The 20,709-nt window shown below is 27.8% G+C and overlaps 1 protein-coding gene across 3 annotated transcripts; it reads right to left on the bottom strand.

Moving 5' to 3' along the window:
* Window positions 1-10,245: 10,245 nt before the first annotated feature.
* On the bottom strand, window positions 10,246-17,925 carry LOC114175493 (protein ZINC INDUCED FACILITATOR 1-like). 3 transcript variants are annotated; one of them, XM_028060256.1, is made up of 18 exons: window positions 17,815-17,925; window positions 17,548-17,734; window positions 17,116-17,156; window positions 16,258-16,318; window positions 16,070-16,172; window positions 15,862-15,964; window positions 15,733-15,786; window positions 15,049-15,111; window positions 14,854-14,903; window positions 14,671-14,746; window positions 13,690-13,866; window positions 13,519-13,606; window positions 13,331-13,416; window positions 12,961-13,068; window positions 12,769-12,813; window positions 12,579-12,667; window positions 10,781-10,824; window positions 10,246-10,513 (listed from the first exon to the last, which is right to left on the bottom strand). In XM_028060256.1, exons 2-18 carry the CDS (start codon window positions 17,696-17,698, stop codon window positions 10,404-10,406), a joined length of 1,449 nt encoding a protein of 482 aa, XP_027916057.1. In that variant the 5' UTR covers window positions 17,699-17,734; window positions 17,815-17,925; the 3' UTR covers window positions 10,246-10,403. The 3 variants fall into 3 exon arrangements, with proteins under 3 accessions (XP_027916057.1, XP_027916052.1, XP_027916062.1); XM_028060251.1 differs by having other exon boundaries at window positions 17,810-17,906; XM_028060261.1 differs by lacking the exon at window positions 15,733-15,786 and having other exon boundaries at window positions 17,810-17,906.
* Window positions 17,926-20,709: the final 2,784 nt, after the last annotated feature.

The following is a 20,709-nucleotide window of genomic DNA, read 5'->3' as shown; positions in this document are numbered from 1 at the left end:
CTTTACAGCTATCAAAATGTTATTAAATGGACTATAATAGAAATTTTAAACGTTTTTTTCTTAAATTATGAGAGTTTTTACCTGTTTAACCTGCATTCTTACACTAACAATAATTTGATTATTATAAGCTAAATTGTTAAGATACTGTTAAAATCATTTAACTATTTATGTAGTGTTGTAAAAATTGATTATTCTTAAAAGGATCATTATTATTATTTTGTTTTCATATAGTTTAAACCATGATAAATATGATATGTGTATTTAATACGTTTATTTTAAAAACAATATATATATATATATATATATATATATATAAATATATATATATATATATATTAAAAAATGTATAAATTTTTTAAAAATATGATAAGTATGTGATTATCTGTGAATTTAAATTAGAATCGTACGTATTAAAGTTGATAAAATAAAAAATTATAAATTATTTTTATCTTAAAAAATTATAAATTATTGTTATCATACATATTGGTTAAATATGATCTCAAAAATCAATTAATACAATTTATCCCCAAATGTTTCACGAAACTTCATTAATATTAGGTTACTTACTTGATGGTATTTCATTCTTCACTTTCAATAATGGTTTGAACATTAACAGTAACCCCAAATCCTTCAACAACATTCAGGGCCAGAAACACTATAAGGGTTTAGAGAGTGAGTTTTTAGCCATATTCCAAGCAAAAGAAAACATTTTAACATTTTTCTATGACATTGTCCAAAAATACTAAAAGGTTAGAGTAGAGTTTGGTCCATCTTTGTGATACAATCTCACTTCTTTTTTCACGGATATATAAGGTTTTAGAGAGTGAGTTTCTGGCCATATTCAAAGCAAAAAAAATATTTTAACATTTTTTTTATGGCATTGTCCAAAAATACTAAGAAAAGATGAAAATGTTAGAGTAGACTTTGGTCATTGGAAGTCGACATCCGTGTGAGACATTTGAGTTATAAATGTTGATATTTGTTTAGTATATTTTTTCTGTTTCTTTTGTTATTATGAATGTTGACGTCCGCTTCAAATATTTGAGTTGCAGATGTCGAAATCCATTTCATTTTTTTTTTATTACGGATGTTGACATTCGTTTCGAATATTTGAGTTGTGGATATCGACATCCGTTTTCTATTTTTTTTGCTGCTGTTTTGGTCCGACGGTGCATCTGCTGTTTCTATCCTTTCACACTCATCATCCATCACAGCAATATGTCAAACGGACTGGCGAAATTCAGTGAGCAAAGTGTCTCTCCCAAGTCTGCTGCGCTTGGACTTACCTGCACAAACATTAAGGTTTTGCAGTCTCCACCTGCATTTCACCCACACATATCAAACATTAACAGTCATATAAAACTGCGGGTATGAAATCAAATCGCATTCATTTTCAAAGGATTGGATAAATTCTTGATGTTGAAGTCGAGTCTTACCTAACGAGCTTTGCAGCATATGAGTAAGTTTTGAGTTCCTGTCAAAACCAGAGTATACAGATAATAATTAGAAAAAGGATAATTCAGTTCTGGTTTATTTAAGAGAGGAAAAGAGACTTGCCTGTAAGGAATGTGGGCTGATTTAGAAGCAAGGGCAGAAATAACATCACCAAGCGCTGAAAGAGACTTATTTATAACCTGTGATGAACAAGGCTCATCTTCCTAGTTTATCAACTAAGAACATCGATATGAATGTTATATTATTTGCATTGCTAAAGTCCCACATCGATAGAAATCGAAAGCTAAAGTATGTTTATAAAGCTCTGGGCAAGACGTATTTGCAACTTTGGATTAAGGAGAGATGTGATTGGGTCTATGCTTCTTGCTGGGCTCAGGAAAGTCCCCGGGCCCTTTCTGCAGAAATGCAGGCCCTTCGAAGGGTAACTTCGAGCTTGGACTTGTCTTATGGCCTTTGGGCCAAGGGGGCTGAGACATGTGTGGAGCCCATGCTTGTTCAGCCGTAATAATTGGCCAACTCTACAGTCATTCACATGGTCATCCTGACTAACAGAACGGGGCTTACTCCCTCATAATCCAATCCTATATATTTTTATTTTTTATATAAATTAATTTCTTTTAGCTTTTGTAATATTTTATTTACATGGTAACTAGTATTTCACAATTGAAAGTATCATTTCTCTACCACTTTTTTATAGTATTTTTTTTACACCATGCAAACCACGCTTATCCATTAGTTTCACCAATACAAATAGTAGACCATCATAGTTTGACATCATTTTTTTTTTATAAATAATCAGTAAAAATAATGATTTTAAATATTAACAGAATTTATATAAAATAAAATATTTTAACTATAATTTAAACAAAGATTAATAAAATTAATTTTTTTTAATAATATTTGTTATAGTGATTTTAGTTTGTCTTTTTTGTACTATTATTTAGAATCATGAATATTGTTATTTTATTTTAAACTTTGTTTATATTTATTTTTGTTAATTAAATATAACTTTAATATTAAAACGATTTCTAAGCTGGAAGAAGAAAACGTGAGTGTAAAATGGCAATTTTTCATGAATAACAATCTTACAAACTATTTTAGTATTATCATTTCAATGGTTAAAGATCTCTAATATAGCAGATATATGTAAAGGATAAATTATATAATATATAAATGGATGTGCTACTATTCTTACTATTCTTATAAGGATGACGACCAACATAAAATAAAAAAAATATATTATTTTCAACATTAGTAATGAAAAAGAAATGAAAAATAATATAAAAAAATTAGTTATAACTTTATATTTTTATATGTTATAGTGATACCTATACTTTATTTTAAAAGATATGTGAAATTACAATTAATATAAACATTATATTTTAACTATAAAACAAAAATTAGAAAAAAAGAATTGAGCTACATTTGCATCAATATTTATACTTTCTTAGAAAAAAAATTGAGCTACACTCACACATTTACTTTCTATTTATTTTCTTCTAGCTTAATCTTAATCAAATTGCATTAGTTCAAAATATATGACATTTCTTCTAGCCATCTCTTTCTTTCTTCCTCTGGTACAACACGTTTGTTTTGTAAAAGCTGCCTTGTAATGAGTCTTGATTCCTTGTATTATAGCTGGCTAATATTTATTTATTTTGCCAACTTTTCCAAAAATAGCTAATATTTATTTATTTTGCCAACTTTTAGAAAAATAGAGTTATTATGTAGTTAAAACATTAGATTATGGGAAGCTCTAAGAATTTAAGAACTTTGTTGATTAAGAGAGGAGAGGGGTTCTGGTCTCCTTCAACTAGAGGAAGATCTAGATTTTTCTTTCCAATAATGACAATGAGAAAAGGTTGGTATTGTCTAGTTTAAGATGAATGAGGTTGGTATTTTCTCTACTAAGAAACTCTTTAATATACAGTAAGCAGCGATCAATACTTATATTCACCCTACATTGAGGAAGGCACTAGTACACACAGTAGGCAATCTCAAAATCCAATCTTATCCACTCAAATAACTAGGTGGTCCAAGAGTGTTCAGCCCTCCAAACCCGCATGTCCACTTACCGGATACTGTATACTTAGGATCCCCCATAAAGTATGTGATATTCGTCCTTATTGACTCACAAGTTGTCTGCCAGCAAAGGTTCTTCCTGTAATTTCACCTACTACCACTGAATCCATAAATAGTTAAAAGATGTATTTTGGACCCAAAAGCTCATTTCAGGTAGGACCCACAGATAAAAAATATATAAATAGCACATTGTTTTATGCATTGATTACGCATTAAAATATTCTCTGAACCTCTGACATCACCAGTGCTAATTTAAGCATCAGAGTGTCTTTTGCAGGCACTCCTACGTCGTCATTGGAGCTTTGTCAGACTAAGAAGACATCAAGCCAGCAACCGAGCACTAGAGCAATTCAACAAACTTGCGGAGTACAACTTGGTCCCATAAGAACAAAAACTATAAATAGAAAAAGATTAATTATGTTTTGGATTTCTCATAAATTTGAAAACTTTTAATTGGATCCTATTAAATTTGTGTTCTATTGAGTTCTTAACATTTTAAAACTTTTCAGTAGGTCTGTAGTTAAATTTTTCTATTACCTATATGACAATAATTATCTTACACGGTCACTCCACTTAAACATTGTCACATAATACATCGTTGCAAATTACCATAATATGAGTTTGCAACGATGTATTTGTTCTGAGATCCTTGTCATTATATGAGTTTGCAACGATGTATTATGTGGCAATATTTAAGTTAAATGACGATGCAAGATAACTGACATTATAGATAAATGAAAAAAAAATCTAACATACTCAATTAAAAATTTTGAAATTTGGAAACCTCAGGGGACCACAAAAATTTAATAGGAACTGAATTGAAAGTTCCCAAGCCAATAAAAAATTAAAAAATGTTACAAGATTGTTGGTATTTTTACATTATCTACCCCGCATTTATTAGATTGTCTAAAACCAAACATTTATCATTGAGTGTCAAGTACAACGGGGTGTCAAAAATATCCGTATCCGCGGATAAAACCCGTAACAGATAGAAAATTGAAATTGTAAGTGGATATCCACGCAGATAATTGGTACAAATATTTTGTATACCTGTATGTTAATGGGGCAGGTACATGTTCCATAGTATTCGTACCCGTGGATATATGTACCCTCTATACTCTAATTTAAATTAAAAAAAAAAACATGATTAAAACATTAACACATTGATTTTGAATGAGTTATTTTTTATCAATTGGTTTAAAAAAATCTCAATTTCTTTGTAAACTGTCATTCAACACTATTTAGATGAGTTATTTGTACTTTGTTTGAAATTTATAAATATTATGCATTGTACTTTTATTTAAATTTATGGTTAAAATATATTATTAAATATTAAATTTTTATTTTGCAAATATATGTGAATGTCCATAGATATTCATGAATATTAGAAAAATATGTGAATACTCACATGACAAATATCTACACAGATATAAAAATGGAGACGAAACAAATATTTATTCCACGAGTAAAATACGAGAGAGTCACTACTTATATTTTTACCCACCCATATGCATCCCTGTGGAATACCTTACATAGGTAACTCAACAACCTAAGAACCTTAAAGGAAAGGAGCAATTGAAGATGGACAGTTAGAAACAGAGATACAGAACTTGAAAAATGAAGGTTAATATATATATATATATATATATATATATATATATATATATATATATATATATATATATATATATATATATATATAAAATTGAATAGGTATTTTGGTGCTAAATATTTATGACGTCTTTTTATCATAATAAAGACTCACAATAATTAATAAAAAAGCTTATTATCTTTTTCTTTATAATCTACAGTAATTAACATATCATATTCTAAATGTTAAATGTTAATTTTGGACAGTATGTTTAACATATATATCTACGTTTAAAATATTATCCAATTTAAAATATTTGTACAATTTGTTATAAAGACGAGTAATAAATAAGATAAATCAGTTAAATAATAAAATAAAGTAAAACTGAGATTTATTCTATTTTTAAAACTTATACGTAATTCTTTTTTTGTATTTATTTAATATATTTTACTTGATAATAAAAAAATATTCATGAGAAAAAATTATAAGCATAAACTCCATTGTAGAGGAAATAGAATTATAAGGAACAAGAATGTAGCTATCTTATACAGGAGTGTGTTGCTCTCAATCACAAAATTGGATATTTAGCTATATTAGAAAAATTAAGAATGTAATTTTCTATTATTTAGAAACATTCAAAACATATTATATATATATATATATATATATATATTTAATAATATATATTATTAAAATTATAATTTTTTATTTTATTTATTGTTTACTGGACCATGATATAACAAATGAAGATGCTTTTAAATTTTTTATTTATACACGATTTTTTCACAATTAAAAAGTATTACCTTAGTACAATTTATCTATTTTCAATTTTTTTTAAATTACCATTTTGGTAATATTTGAAAAAGATTGCAGAAGAAAGTTTTTCAATTTGAATACACATTTATTCTTATTGAAATAAAATGAAGGGTATTCTTTTATAATTCATAATTATATTTGAATACACATTTATTTTTATTGAAATAAAATGAATGGTATTCTTTTATAATTCATAATAGTATTATTCATTTTATTTTAAAAAATTTCGATCACATCAATCTAAACTACTGTTTTCCACTCATTCTTTACTTCCTTTCCTTTAAATTACAAGTACATCATCTTTTAAATTATGTTTTATTTTCTTTCTTTCTTTTTCAATTTTTATTCCAATCCAACTAAAAATCTTCTTCATTAGGATAAATGAACGAAAAAATTTCATAGTATAAAACAAGTGTCTAAACATGTTTTTATATATATATATATATATATATATATATATATATATATATATATATATATATATATATGTTATAGATGACTATTACCTGAAATTATTGATTTTTTTTTATTTCATTATGTATTTTTTTAGGTATGATAAATAAATTCACATCTAACATTGTTATTATTTGAACTTTTTTGATTTTGATGAGATTCGCATTAGTTATTACTATAATTTATACTTGATTTTTAATATTATTGGTCAAACTTTTCTCAAATTTGATGGGAAATATTCGCTTTAGTTAGCAGTACGAATAATAATCAATTTTTAAATGTGGTACACGGAATTAGATTTGTATTTCTACTAATTTTACTAATTCCCAATTTAATTTTGAAAACATTTCTTAATTTATTGCTATTCTAAACAATTTATTTTCATAATTCTCTTTAGTTTTGAAGAACATTTTCTCACTACACTCTTTTTCATTCTGTTTAAATTGTCCAACTCCTTCAATATCTACTAGATTCACAACTTTAATTGTATTTTTTGTTTTCTTTGTACGATTTCATTGCAATCTAAAATATATAAACCCCAATTTCATTGAATTAAATCATTTTTACAGCATACTTCATATTTTCTTTATCTTGTTTCTTGTTTATTTTTTGTCACATGAGAATATTCGAGTTTTAGTATTTTTTTAATGTTCAATTGTATAAACTTCTGATTTATTAGATAATTTTAAAAAAAATATCTTTTATTTTCTCTTTGGTTCTTATTTTCATTTTATTTGAAGAATTCTTCTTTTTACATAATTTTTCATTATCTTTCAATAGGTATGCTCATTCAATATCCACTTAATTCACCTAAATTCTCAATGTACTTTCTTTCTCAACATTAACAAAAATAATAGATGTTGTAGTTGTGGTACAAATTTTGATTGTGTAATTTACTTTTTTTAAATTACTTTAATATTTAAACAATTATAGTCTGATACCGTGTTTTAATATTTATGTAAACTTCTTTCTTGATAATTGATATGAAAAAAATATATGTCCTCTTAATAATAATAAATGTTTGTTGTAATTTTTAATTTTCGTAAACAAATTATTGAATTAACGTTTTGACCAAGACAAGAGTAAGTAAGTATAAGTACCAATGAGACAGGTTTTTTTACTATTTTTTCTTTTTATTTAAAGATAAAATTGAAAATAAAGAAAGTTTTGGAGTTACAGGTTAAATGCTTTGGGGTGCGAGGAGAAGTCCCTTCTAAATTCTGAATATTCTGGTATGATTTTGTTGTGAAATATCTGTTCGAAGTCCCGAAACAAACTTATAATCTGTTTGACAAATGCAAAATAGCACACATATGACTATGGAAATATGACTATGGAAAGAATGAAATTCAATTTTTTTATTTTGTTATGAAATAATACAAAATTATCGTTTAATTTTTTGTTTTATTAGACGATGTAATTTAAAATTTTTTAAAGTTGATATTCTGAATTTGTAAACTTTTAATATAGAAAGAAATACTGTGTACATAATGTAGGTTTGTTTCATGAACGGGTTGGTATCACTAAATTTGAAAAATGCATTTCCCAACCATATATTTTTCAAATTCTTTTCAATTTTTTAACTTAATTCTTAAAATTTTTTTCTACGTATATTTATAAATAAATATTTAAAATATATTTATTTATGTAAATATTTTTTAATTTTTAATTGATTAATTAAAATATTTAAATAAATAAATTAAAATAATTATATTAAATTAGTTTATTATAATTAACTATTGAAATTTGTTAATAATTTAAATTGTAACATAAAAATAAAACAAACAAAATGGACTACAGTTGATTCTCATAAAAAGAATAAGTGAACTGAAACGGGAAACTGGACCAAAATAAATTAATGGCCAATATGTCTTTTTCTTCCACATTGACAGGATATTTGTGGATCACACTTTATCTTGACACTCTAATATGTAAATTGATTTAAATTTATAACTTATTTTCATAATAGATAATAATGTAATTTGTAACTTTTAGTATAGTAATTATTTTTATATAAAGTATATAATAATAATAAAGAAATGATATAATTTGAATTCGTAAATAAATAGACTTTGTGTTAAATTATTTTCATCCTTTTTATTTCTGGTATGTGTGTGAATAATGATGTTCAATTCAAGGTTTGGAATATTTTATACTAATTTGTCATGAGATTTGATAACATACTATTTATTTTAAATGTGTCTGATCGTGTGAAGTTGTTTGTCATACATATTTGGATGGACTTGAGAGTAGGTGGAAGAGTGCATGGGGAACATGAGATACATATAAGTTTGGTATAGGTCATGAACTAAATGTTTTTATTTAAATTGAGTAAAACAATAAACTGAATATTTTCTTAAAAACTGGAAATATTGATAAAAGAAAGTCATTCTAATAGTATTTTCTTTATATTAATATTTATGAAAGAAATTTAATTTTTTGAATAAACGGGAATGTAAAATTTTTATATCGTATTAAAAAAAATCTTCAAATATTCATTTTATATAAGACATAATTGATATAATTGATATGAGAAGAAATTATTAGAGTGGATTAGCTTCGACACATTTTAAGTGAATTTTTAATATAGAGGATTTAGTTCAAACTCAAACAAAACATAAAAATATAATAACATAATAAATGCTCAATATAAGAGAAATTTAAACTGAATAATAGACGTAAAAGTAAAAAAAAAAAAAAAACATTGAAAATGAAACATCAATTACTTTGATGGAATTGAAAAAAAAAAAAAGTAGTGAACGAGAACTTAACACAAGTATTAATTTTTTGTTTGTCATTCCTATTTTTCTTTTTTTTTTACAAAAGTACGTACATGTATTTTTTTTTTTCAATGATCGATAAGTTCATTTAATCTTGTGTATTCTCATAACATTTGTCATGATGATAGTTCTTTCTTATTAAGATTGTTACAACAGGGCCCAACACTTCTCATAGGGTCCATGCGGGAACATAGAAAGTCTAAGTGGCTAGACAACTTTATTTAAATAATTCTTACTATTTGGCTATGATGCACAAATATGATATGTGTATCGGATACGATATGTATCTGATACGTCGATACGTTTATTTTTAAAATAGTAGGATACGATATGTGATAGATACGTGATATATGAATAATGAAAAATGTACAACAATTCTTATAAATATAATAAATAAATTATTGTTAATGTGTGAATCCAAATTTTCTAATTAGAAACTAATTATTTTGGTAGTCAAAATTTTGTAGCTAATGTTAGTGACCAATTTAAAAATCAATTCATCATTGAAACTATTTTAATTATCAATTTAGAAACTGATTATAATTTTTTGAAACTATTTTAGTTGTCAATTTGGTCACTATATAGTGACTAATTATTTTTTGTCACTAAAATTGATTATTATTCAAAGATTTTATTATAGTGTACTACTACTTTATAAATTAGATACTTCATTGATAAGTATAGTTAAAGTATCCTAAAGTATCGAAAACGATACGTGTCGGATACAGATATGTAATACAAATTGAAATATCGGTGCATCATAACTATTTGGGGTTATTTTGAAAGTAATGCAAAGGAGGATTTTTCAAGTTTTAACCTAATTGTCTAGCAGTCTTAGTATACTGTATCGAAGGCCTAACAAATGTCCTACTAAAAAACCATCTTTTAATAGAATCAAGTCTAAAGTTGTTCGATTCAACCCATTTTAACTAACTTTTTATTTCTTTTCAATCAGTATGACACTAATGTTTTGTTTACTTTGTCCAATTAAAGAATTTATAAAAACTCTATTATACTCATTTTAATTAATTAATTAATTATTTTCAATGCACATTAACACATCCATACTAAAATCTCAATGATCAATGTTCAAATATAGATGTTAACACAAACAATCATAATTATTTCATCGTACATATGGCTTAGTTATGATCTCAAAACTCAATTAATACAATTTATCCCTAAATTTTTCATCCTTATAGAAAATTCATTAATATTAGGGTTACTTACTGCTCTGATGGTGGTGCTTCATTCTTCACTCTCAAGAATGGTTTGAACATTAACAGTACCCCGAGTCCTTCAACAACATTCAGGGCCAGGAATACTATATGGGTGCCTGTAGTTAAATGTACAAAGTGAGTTTCTAGCAATATACCAAGAAGAAGAAAACATGTTTTTATAGCATAGTCCAAAAATACTAAGCACATATGAAGAGATTAGAGTAGGGTTTGCTTCTAAGAAATACTCTATGTTGGAAAAGGAAATGACAATTATTTTCTTGTTTAGTTAAAGAAAAATAAGTAAAACAAAAATAACTAATTTTTTTTAAATAAAGTAAACATTATTATGAAATAAAAATTAACATTTGAAATAATAAACATACCCGGAAGGAAAGAACCATTAACATGCTTTTGTGACCAAGATAATCTACATGGACGAAAATAAAAAATTAGAAATCTAATAGATTTGTCCATAAAATTGTTGAAAATAATCTAAGTGTGAGTTAAAATTTTACATTGGATAGAAAAGATAAAGTTAAACACTATATAAAAATAAAGACTCATCATTCTATTATCTTAAAATTTTTGGTTAAAAGTGGTGTCAAATGTCTTATATGTGTAAGACCAATGTTATATATATATATATATATATATATATATATATATATATATATATATATATATATAACCACAACCTCTCAATGACCAACCCTAAAGTAAAGACTCATAATCTCATTGTCTTAAGTTTTTGGGTTAAAAGTGATGTCAAAATGCCGCATATGAAACATAACCCAACAAAAAACTATATGCAACTAAAAAAATATTAATTTCAGAAATTAGGGGTGGGCAAAAAATCTATTTTTTTTGATCAAATTCACTTTTGCTTTGATCCAATCCATTTAAAATCCATTTTATTAAAAATCCAATCAATTTAAAATTCACTTAATGGATCTGGATTTCAATCTAATCTACATCTTATATATTTTATGGATTGAATATCCATTCTATAAATCAAGATTTTAAAATATGGATAATCCAAAAAATCCAATCCAAAATTTTAGTTTAAATTTTTAGTTGGATTAGACTAAAGGTTGAGATTGACTAGGCTAAATTCAGACTTGGACGAGCCTTGGTCGATGACCTGTACGGACCGAGCAGGCCCGACGACCATAAGAGGTTGGCGGGCTTAAAGATATGAACGGGCTAGGAGGGCCTGACAAACCAGACGAGTTGATCGGGCCCAACGACCCAGAAAAATCGGTAGAACCTGATGACCCAAACGGGCCTGACGGGCCCGATGACCGGAACAAGCCAAGCGGGCCCGATGACCAGAACGGGTCAAGCCAACACAAAGATCCGAACGAGCTAGGTAGGCCCGAAGATCGAAACGGGCCAAGGGAGCCCGAAGATCGAACGGCCTAGGCGCGCCTGGAGACCCGAACGGGCCAGGCGCGCCTGAAGACCCGAACGAGCCAGGAGTGCTTGAAGACCCGAACGGGCCAGGCGTGCCTGAAGACCTAAACGGGTCAGGCAGGCATGAAGACTCAAACAGGCCAGGCATGCCCGAAGACCCGAAAGGGCCAAGCGGGCCCGAAAACCCGAACGGGCCAGGTGGGTCCAAAGACCCAAATGGGCCAGACGGGCCTGATGACCCGAACAAGCATGGCGGGCCCGAAGACTCAGATGGAGTAGGATGGGTCAGCCTGATGACTCAAACGGGTCGTGCCCGACGACTTGTACGGACTGAGTCATGTTGGCCTTAAGGACTCAAGTTTTAGAAAATTCAATTTAAATTTCTTTTATTCAAAATGGATTCTGAATTTTGAACTTGATCCAAATATTTGGACTGGATTTAAATCTTTATCCAAATATTTGAATTTAGATTTTAAAAAAATCCAAACTAGTTTTGCTAAAAAAATGGAGTTGAGTTGAAAATCTAATCTAATTATTTGAATCTAAAATAGATATGGATTGAGTTATTAAAAATCCAATCTATGTCCACTCCTATTAGAAACTTGTAATGCAAGAGAATTACAAGTTCATGTGGACATGGATGACAGAACCATGTCCACATAAACATAACATCAAAATTCATATGCAAGAGAATTAGGATTTATCTGTAGAACTTTTAGTGAACAATGAATAAATTTGAAACGTTGAAGAAATGAAATGGACACTCACAAGGCACCAGCACTAGCAGGACCAATTGTTTTGAATGCTGACATACCAGTCATGGCAATGCTATTAGCTGTCCCTCTTTGATGTTGTTCCTGTTTTCCAAATCAACATAGCATATATGTTCCAAAACTCCTTAAACAACAATCTTAACTTTCGGAAATAATTTAAAGCAAAGGTGGTGTCAAACATTTACCACTGCTTTATTTTGCAGAAGGAACAAACTAGTTGCAATCGTCTCCTAAATCCAGTAACAACAATGTTATAAAAAACTTTGCAATGAAATAACCTTTTTATTTTTTAAAACCAAAATGATTTCTTGAGGTTTGGTGAAGCCATTGCGATTCACTTGCATCCTCAATATCGCTGAAGAATGAGCTGCACTTACAATCATTACATTCTTCAGAATGGAGACAACATTGATCACTAGTTGTAGTGTGAAGCCAGACAACCTTGTCACGAAAGGATAACATTGCAATAGAGGTATGGATAAAACCTACATATAATGCAAAATTACAAATGAAATCGGAATTTAAGTGTGAATGTTTTACATTAAATAAAAATGAGAAAGTTGAAAAATATATAAGGAAAAACATTCCTAAATATATTATTTTAAGATTTTGAGATGAAAGTAATATCAGTCTCATACGAATTAAACTCGTATCTCATTAGTATCATGTTTCTGGGTAAATCTACTCAAAATACCATCAAATAATAATTCAAATTACTTTACAGGTAAAAGTTAAAAAACTAATTACCCCTGTTATCTGCACCAGAGTAACAGGTCCACAAGCTTTCTGCACTAATCGGTAAAGGCTAAGTTGGTAGATTGTAATAGCAAGACCTAATCAAGTTAAAAGATGTTAGTAATTAAGAAAAATGTATGTTAAGTGATGCACAAGTTAAAAGATGTTAGTGACAGGCATGTATGAGAAGAACAATGTACCTGAAATTGCGAGAACATTACCAACATCATCACTTGTGAAGTTTAAACCACCTAATCTTGTAGGACTTAGTGCCCACAATGAGAAAACCTAGGGTAGTGATGAATGGTAGGTAGATTAGTAGTATCATGAGAGAAGGTTAAAATGGTAAAATCCTTTAGTGGAAATACTACCTCTTGATAAGCAACATCATGCAGTGAAAAAACACAATATACAATTATAGATGACATGAAGGGCCAATTTTGAAAGATGCTTTTATCTTTCTCTTTGCCTGTCCCACAACTTTCTATTTCCAAAACTTCAACATTGTTGGTGGACTCAATGCTATCATTGTGATTATGAAGGGTCTCCTGCAATGATGCAAACATTTTTTTAGTAAGTGGGACTTTCAACACAATCTCTCATGGTGAGGTATATACATCTCGTGCGTGAGTCTAAAAATAGGTGATTCGGTAGCGACACAAGATAACAGATAGAACAGAACGTCTAAGAAATCTTCTTAGGATAGACTTTTTAAACAATGACTTTGATATCATGTTAGTAAGTGGGCTTTGCGTTCTCATTTATATATTATGAAATTATCTTATCTCTAATCAATGTGAGACTTCCAACAATTTTTCAATAAATAATAAATTTATGCCTAATATATATATATATATATATATATATATATATATATATATATATATATATATATATATATATAGGTTAAATATGTTTTTGTCCCTCAAGTTTCAGTAAAATTTGAAATTAATCCATTTTCAAAACTTTTGACCAATTTAGTCATTTATCTTTAAGAATGTGTGAATTTAGTTCTTTTAACCAAATTTTGTTATGTTTATCTAATGTTTCAAGCGCATTTTATGATAGTATTTGAATTGTTTAACCTGTTTGACACATTTTAACTTCAATGTTAACTCAAATATTTCCATTAAATATATTTAAAATGTCAAATAAACTTAATAAAATTTGGCAAGAATGACTAAATTCATACATTTCTAAAGATAAAGACTAAATTGGTATAAAATTTTGAAGATGAATTAATTCTAAAATTCACTAAAACTTGAGGGATCAAAAACATATTTAACTATATATATAAACACAAAATATTTAAGAGATTGATGAAGTTTTATGGCATCATTTGCAATACTTACTGGCAGCCAAATGCAAGCAATTGCTGAAGCAAACGCAAAAGCTGATATTATGAAGCACGGCAAGAAGTATGGAAACCTGCACAGTGAGAATCACGTTTGCAAAACAGCTAAAATGAACGGACAGAAACAAATTTGAAACATTAAATATTCTTCAAAATTATCAAATAACAAAAATGAACATACCTATCCCAAAATGAATCCGCTGGAAATACATGTGGGTATTTTAACACTGGCTGTAAAAAAACAAAAAAAAAACACATATAACTCTTTTTAATAAATATTAAGATTATATTAATACAAAAATTGAAAAAGAAAATATTAAATCATTAGTATAAATACTGGGATATTTTAAAATATGTTAAAAGTTGACAAAGTTACCTGAGCTAAATAACCTCCCAATGCTGGACCAATCACTAACCCTACACCCCAGGCAGCAACCACCTGAAATCAGATTTCAGTGAATAATTGCTCATTGAAAATCAAATAATTTTGAAAATAGAAAATAATTTTTTAACAACTAAATTTTAACAACTTTCTTATATAATTTGAGATGACACTTTTTAAGTGGCTTCCTCATCTCAATTTATAAAAAAAAGGGTTAAATATGTTTTTGGTTCCTCAAGTTTCAGTGAATTTTGGAATTAGTTCTTTTTTAAAACTTTATACCAATTTAGTCCTTCATCTTTAAAAATGTGTAAATTTAGTATTTTTTACCAAATTTTGTTAAATTTATTTGATATTTTAAGCGCATTTTATGATAATATTTAAGTTAACAATGAAGCGAAAATGTGTCAAACGACGTAAACAATTCAAATACTATTATGAAATACGTTTGAAATGTCAGATAAACTTAACAAAATTTGGTTAAAAGGACTAAATTCACACATTTTTTAAGATGAAAGACTAAATTGGTCAAAAGTTTTGAAGATGAACTAATTCCAAATTTCATTGAAACTTGAGGGACGAAAACATATTTAACCTAAAAAAAATTATCAAAATTTAGTCCTGAAAATATGATCGTTCAAAAATAGTACTGTACAAAAATTGGTGAGACTTAATTACTGTTGAGAGTCCTAGAGCTTGTTCTTCTTCTCTGAAAATTTCAGTAGCATAAGCCTGTTATAGAAAATGTTATGTTAGATCATATATACTAGTTACTATATATATGCATATAGCTATAGAAAACAACACCTTTATTGGTCCAAGTAAACCATTTAAACTTCCAAGAAGAAATCTCATGCTAATAGCCATCCAAAAACTGGTGCTGAGACCGAATAGTGTGTTGAAAATGACACTGAAATGAACAAGGATCAGAATAGTTAGCAGAAAAAAACATAATCGTACAACAATACCATGATTCATGAAAGAAAGTATCAACCTCAGTGAAATGCACACTTACACAGTGATGATCCCAATAATGATAACAGGTTTTCTACCATAGCGATCAGAAATCATACCCCACAATATTGATGTCAAAGCCCTACCAAACATCATTGATGATCCTACAATGTTTCCTCCATCACATGATGACCACCAAGAACATGTAAATAATTCATCACATCATTGTACTACAAACACAAATCTTACCCACATAACCAGCATAGGTACTTATATCTTCCTCTGTTTCTGCAATGTTAAAATCTTTCACCTGAAATTAAAGATTCTTTGTTATGTATATCAGATCAATGTAGGAACATGTTCTGATTCTTTTACTCAAAATATATAATGAAAAATTACTCTTCTGTGAAATGGGGTTAGAGTTTATTCTTGAAATGGTCAAAAAGATCAACCTGAGTTAAATATAGCAAATCAAACAAAAAAAAAAAGTTAAATATGCTTTTTGTCTCTTAACTTTTAGTGAATTTTGGAATTAGTCAATTTTGAAATTTTAGACCAATTTAATTATTCATCTTTCGAAATACGTGGATTTAATCATTTTAATCAAATTTTGTTAAGTTTATTTGACATTTTAAGCGCGATTCATAATAGTATTTGACTTAACATTAAAGCAAAAATGTGTCAAACAATATAAACAACTCAAATATAATCCTGAAATGCATATAAAACATCAAATAAACCTAACAAAAATTAAATTGGTCTAAAATTTTGAGATTGACTAATTCTAAAATTCAAAGTTAAGGACCAAAAACATATTTAAAAAAAAAAACTATTATTTTCAAAAGTGATGCTCAAGCATAAGCTTTATGTTACTGCATTTTTAGTCAAAGTTCAAATAATTAAGAGGCTGAAATTGAAAACAGAAACATATCCTGCATAATCAGAGCAACTTCCATGAAATAAACACTATCATAAAAATTCAGATCTTCATCATATGGGAGGAGGTAACAGTAATACTAATAGCACTGTCTTGGATTCGAATCACCACCGACAAAAACTAATATACTAAAAGACTAAGATTGATCAACTGTAGAAATTTAAACTCACCATGAAATAAACAAAGGGAAAGAGTGATGCAACAGGCAACGCTGTAATTGATGAAAAAAAGAGAGATATCAGTGAGAAATATAATTAACCACTCTATTTTTAAACTAAGGCACACAATTTCAGATGTTCAAGAGAAAGATCAAAAACCATATCATTGAGTTCAACCAGTTTCATCATGACTAACTCAGATCGTTTTTGTCATCTTGTAAACATAGAATACAGCTTGAAAAACACTAACTATAGTTTAAACTTTAACTAAAAAGGCTGAAAAATCTCACTTGTTGCAGAAAAATTGAGTTTTGACAAATTTTGTAGCCATTTTTATAGAAAAACTTAAAAATGGTATGATATACAGCATGAGCAAAAAGTTGTCACAAAAACAAAAACCAACCACCCCAGAAGAGAAATTTGGAAGAGAATTGAAGTTCTTACTGCCACTCAACACAGCCAACCATATGAAAGAAAGATTTACAAAGGAAACATCCTTTTTCTGCTCCTTGGCTTGATCCACCTTACAACCAGGACAATTCTGATGATACTTTTTCTTCAACAATGGTGAAGTTTCAAGTTTCTCCTCTTCCATCTTTGTGATACAATCTCACTTCTTCTTTCACAGATCCTGATAATGGCAATGATTTAGAGTGTGAGGAGTTAAAGCCAAACACTAGAGTGAGTAAAATTTCTATGTTTTTACCTTACCCTACCACCTTGGAAAAAAACTATTTTGACATCTTCTTTCTCTGTTACAAAATATTTAACAAGTCTAAACAATGGAGATTGTCAAATTGGAATATAAATCTTGAAGAGTGTGAAACTATCTTTTCTCTACCATTTTTTATAGTATTTTTTTACACCATGCAAACCACGCTGAGTATCATTATTTTCACCTATACAAATAATGGAGCATCATGGTTTTACATTATATTTTATTTTATAAATAATCAGTAAAAATAATTATTTTAAATATTAACAGAATTTAAACAAAATTAATAAAATTTAAAATTTTATATTAGAATTATAACTTTTTTATTATATTAAAAATAAATATGTTAATATTTATTAGGGTTAAATATATTTTTAGTTCTTTAAATTTTAGTAAAATTTGGAATTATTTTCTTTCACAACTTTTAACTAATTTAGGTATTTTTAATTAAATTTTGTTATGTTTATATGATGTTTCAAGCGTATTTCATGATAATATTTGAATTGTGAATTTTTTACACCGTTTGACACATTTTCGCTTCAATGTAAATTCAAATATTATCATATACGTTTAAAATGTCAAATAAACTTAACAAAATTTGATAAAAATGACTAAATCCACGCATTTCTAAAGATGAAGGACTAGATTGGTATAAAGTTTCGAAGATGAACTAATTCCAAAATTTACTGGAACCTTAAGGGACCAAATACATATTTAACCTTATTTATTATATTGATTTTAATTTGTTTTTTTATATTATTATTTAACAATCATGAATATTATTATTTTATTTGAAACTTTTGTTCACTTAAATATAATATTTTATTATTAAAACGAGTTCTAAGATGGAAGAAGAAAAAGTGAGTGTAAAATGACAAATTTTCATAAATAACAATGTTGCCAACTTTTAGAATTATCATTTCAATGGTTAAAGATCTCTAATATAGTAGATACATACAAAAGATAAATTATATAATATAAATGGATGTGCTACAATTTTTTTTTTTGTAATCAAATTTGATTTTTTTTAAATACATTATTCATAATTTTCTTTATACAAATAATTTCTTTTATTTCAACTTTAATTATATTTAAAAATGACAACATTTTCTTTCTACTAACCAACTCTATGTTTCACTCTCCAACATAACCAATTAAATTATATGAACTAAGTAAACAAAAGCCAAACATTTTCCGTAATTAATCTTAATATTCTTATAATGAAGGATGACTACCAATATAAAATAAAATAAAATAAAATATTATGTTGAACATTAGTAACGAAAAAAATTGAATTTAATCTAAATAAAGTAATTATACACTCTACTCTTTATTTTTTACATTATAGTGATACATATACTTTACTTTAAAATATATATGAAATTAAAATTAATATAAACATTATATTTTAAGTATAAAACAAAACTTAGAAAAAAAAGGGTGAGCTACAATGCAACAGCTTTTATATTTTCTTTAGTTAGAAATAATGAATGCATCTTAAAATTAGAAGGACAATAACTTCGAAAATTTTAAGGAAAAACACATTTTACCATGTAATAATTCTTCTTTGTTCTCTTTCTCAAGAAACCATATAATTCTAATAATACTCATTATTTCTTTTAACCTATTCATATCACATAACTATATTGCAAAAAAAAAAAGTTGCTGACGTGTCTGAGCCATCAAAATCTACATATTTATAATTTTTTTTGAACATCACTTTCTACTTTACTGAAAATAGACAAAATAATGAATAGATGAACGAAGACTTTGGCTTGGCTCCATTCCATCTGTAATGAAGCTAAAAGCACGTCATAAAAGTGATTCCAACCATGACATATTACTCAAGGTAATCAACGAATTTTAACCTACTTATGTGACGACAAAAGATAGGAAAAAGTCAATTATATTTCCCGTAGAATGATGTTTCGAATTTAAGTTTCAGCCAATATAAAAGTCTATATTGTGATCAATTAAAAATTATGTTTTAAAGTAACTTTTATGAAACCAAATAGTTTACCAAAAATGAAAATACATGATTAAGATAATAACTTACTTTACGATAAAATAGAATAAGAAAAATGAAAAAATCAGCGAATGGAGTAGAAGAGACACAAACACAAGAACCATAACAGAGGATGAGTGAACAAAACAAGTCGGTAGTGGAGAGACAAAAATGAAGATAAGCGCCAAAGGAAGGAGCTACCAACGAAGCGTCAAAAGATCTTTTTGTTATATGATTTGCATTGCCAAGTCCTTGGAGTTAAAATATGTTTGGGATTTTCTTCCTGCACCCCCAATATTTTCTTAAAATCCAAAATTGTTATGTGACCATTTTAAAATTTTTAAATTAATCACTTCTCTCATTTCTCTTTTTTATTTACTGAAAATTATTCTTCACTTTCTTTTAACCTAAATCTAGCCACCATTCTCACCTCACCCCAAATCCTTTGCCTCACTCTCCTCGCTCTCTAAGGTTGCCCCTCAAGCCACACTCCTAATTGTTTTTTTTTTCTCTGGTCTCGTTCTTTCCTTCGCCATTCCTCACAGGTAATCATATCCCTTTCTAGTTTTTCATTTTTTGTGTTGTTGCTGTCATGTTTGCCATGCATCTATAGGTATAAACATTTTGTGTGTTGATTGGAATATAAATCTGTGAGTGAAACGTAAACCACAAATTAGTAGTCGACTTCCGCAAGTGATTTAATTCCGGAAGTCAACTTCCGTAAGCCATAAAATGACGGAAGTGGACTTCCATAGACAAAAACAAGTTTTGGAAGTGAACTTCTGTAGATCACTATGAATAGCATGAAAATGGCACGACCGGAAGTCGACTTCCATAAGCCATTAATATCGAAAGTCGACTTCTGTAATTAAAACTGACTTCCGTA

This window comes from Vigna unguiculata, chromosome 1, assembly GCF_004118075.2.
Source record: "Vigna unguiculata cultivar IT97K-499-35 chromosome 1, ASM411807v1, whole genome shotgun sequence".
Taxonomy (NCBI): domain Eukaryota; kingdom Viridiplantae; phylum Streptophyta; class Magnoliopsida; order Fabales; family Fabaceae; genus Vigna; species Vigna unguiculata.
This window is presented reverse-complemented; position numbering and strand designations above follow the sequence as displayed.

Coding starts and splice junctions, on each gene's coding strand:
- LOC114175493 (XM_028060256.1), bottom strand. CDS start 17,698: ATGGAAGAGGAGAAACTTGAAACTTCACCATTGTTGAAGAAAAAGTAT. Junction 15,965..16,069: donor ATTATTGGGATCATCACTGT/GTAAGTGTGCAT, acceptor TGTTCATTTCAG/TGTCATTTTCAACACACTAT. Junction 13,417..13,518: donor TAATGTTCTCGCAATTTCAG/GTACATTGTTCT, acceptor TAACTTGATTAG/GTCTTGCTATTACAATCTAC.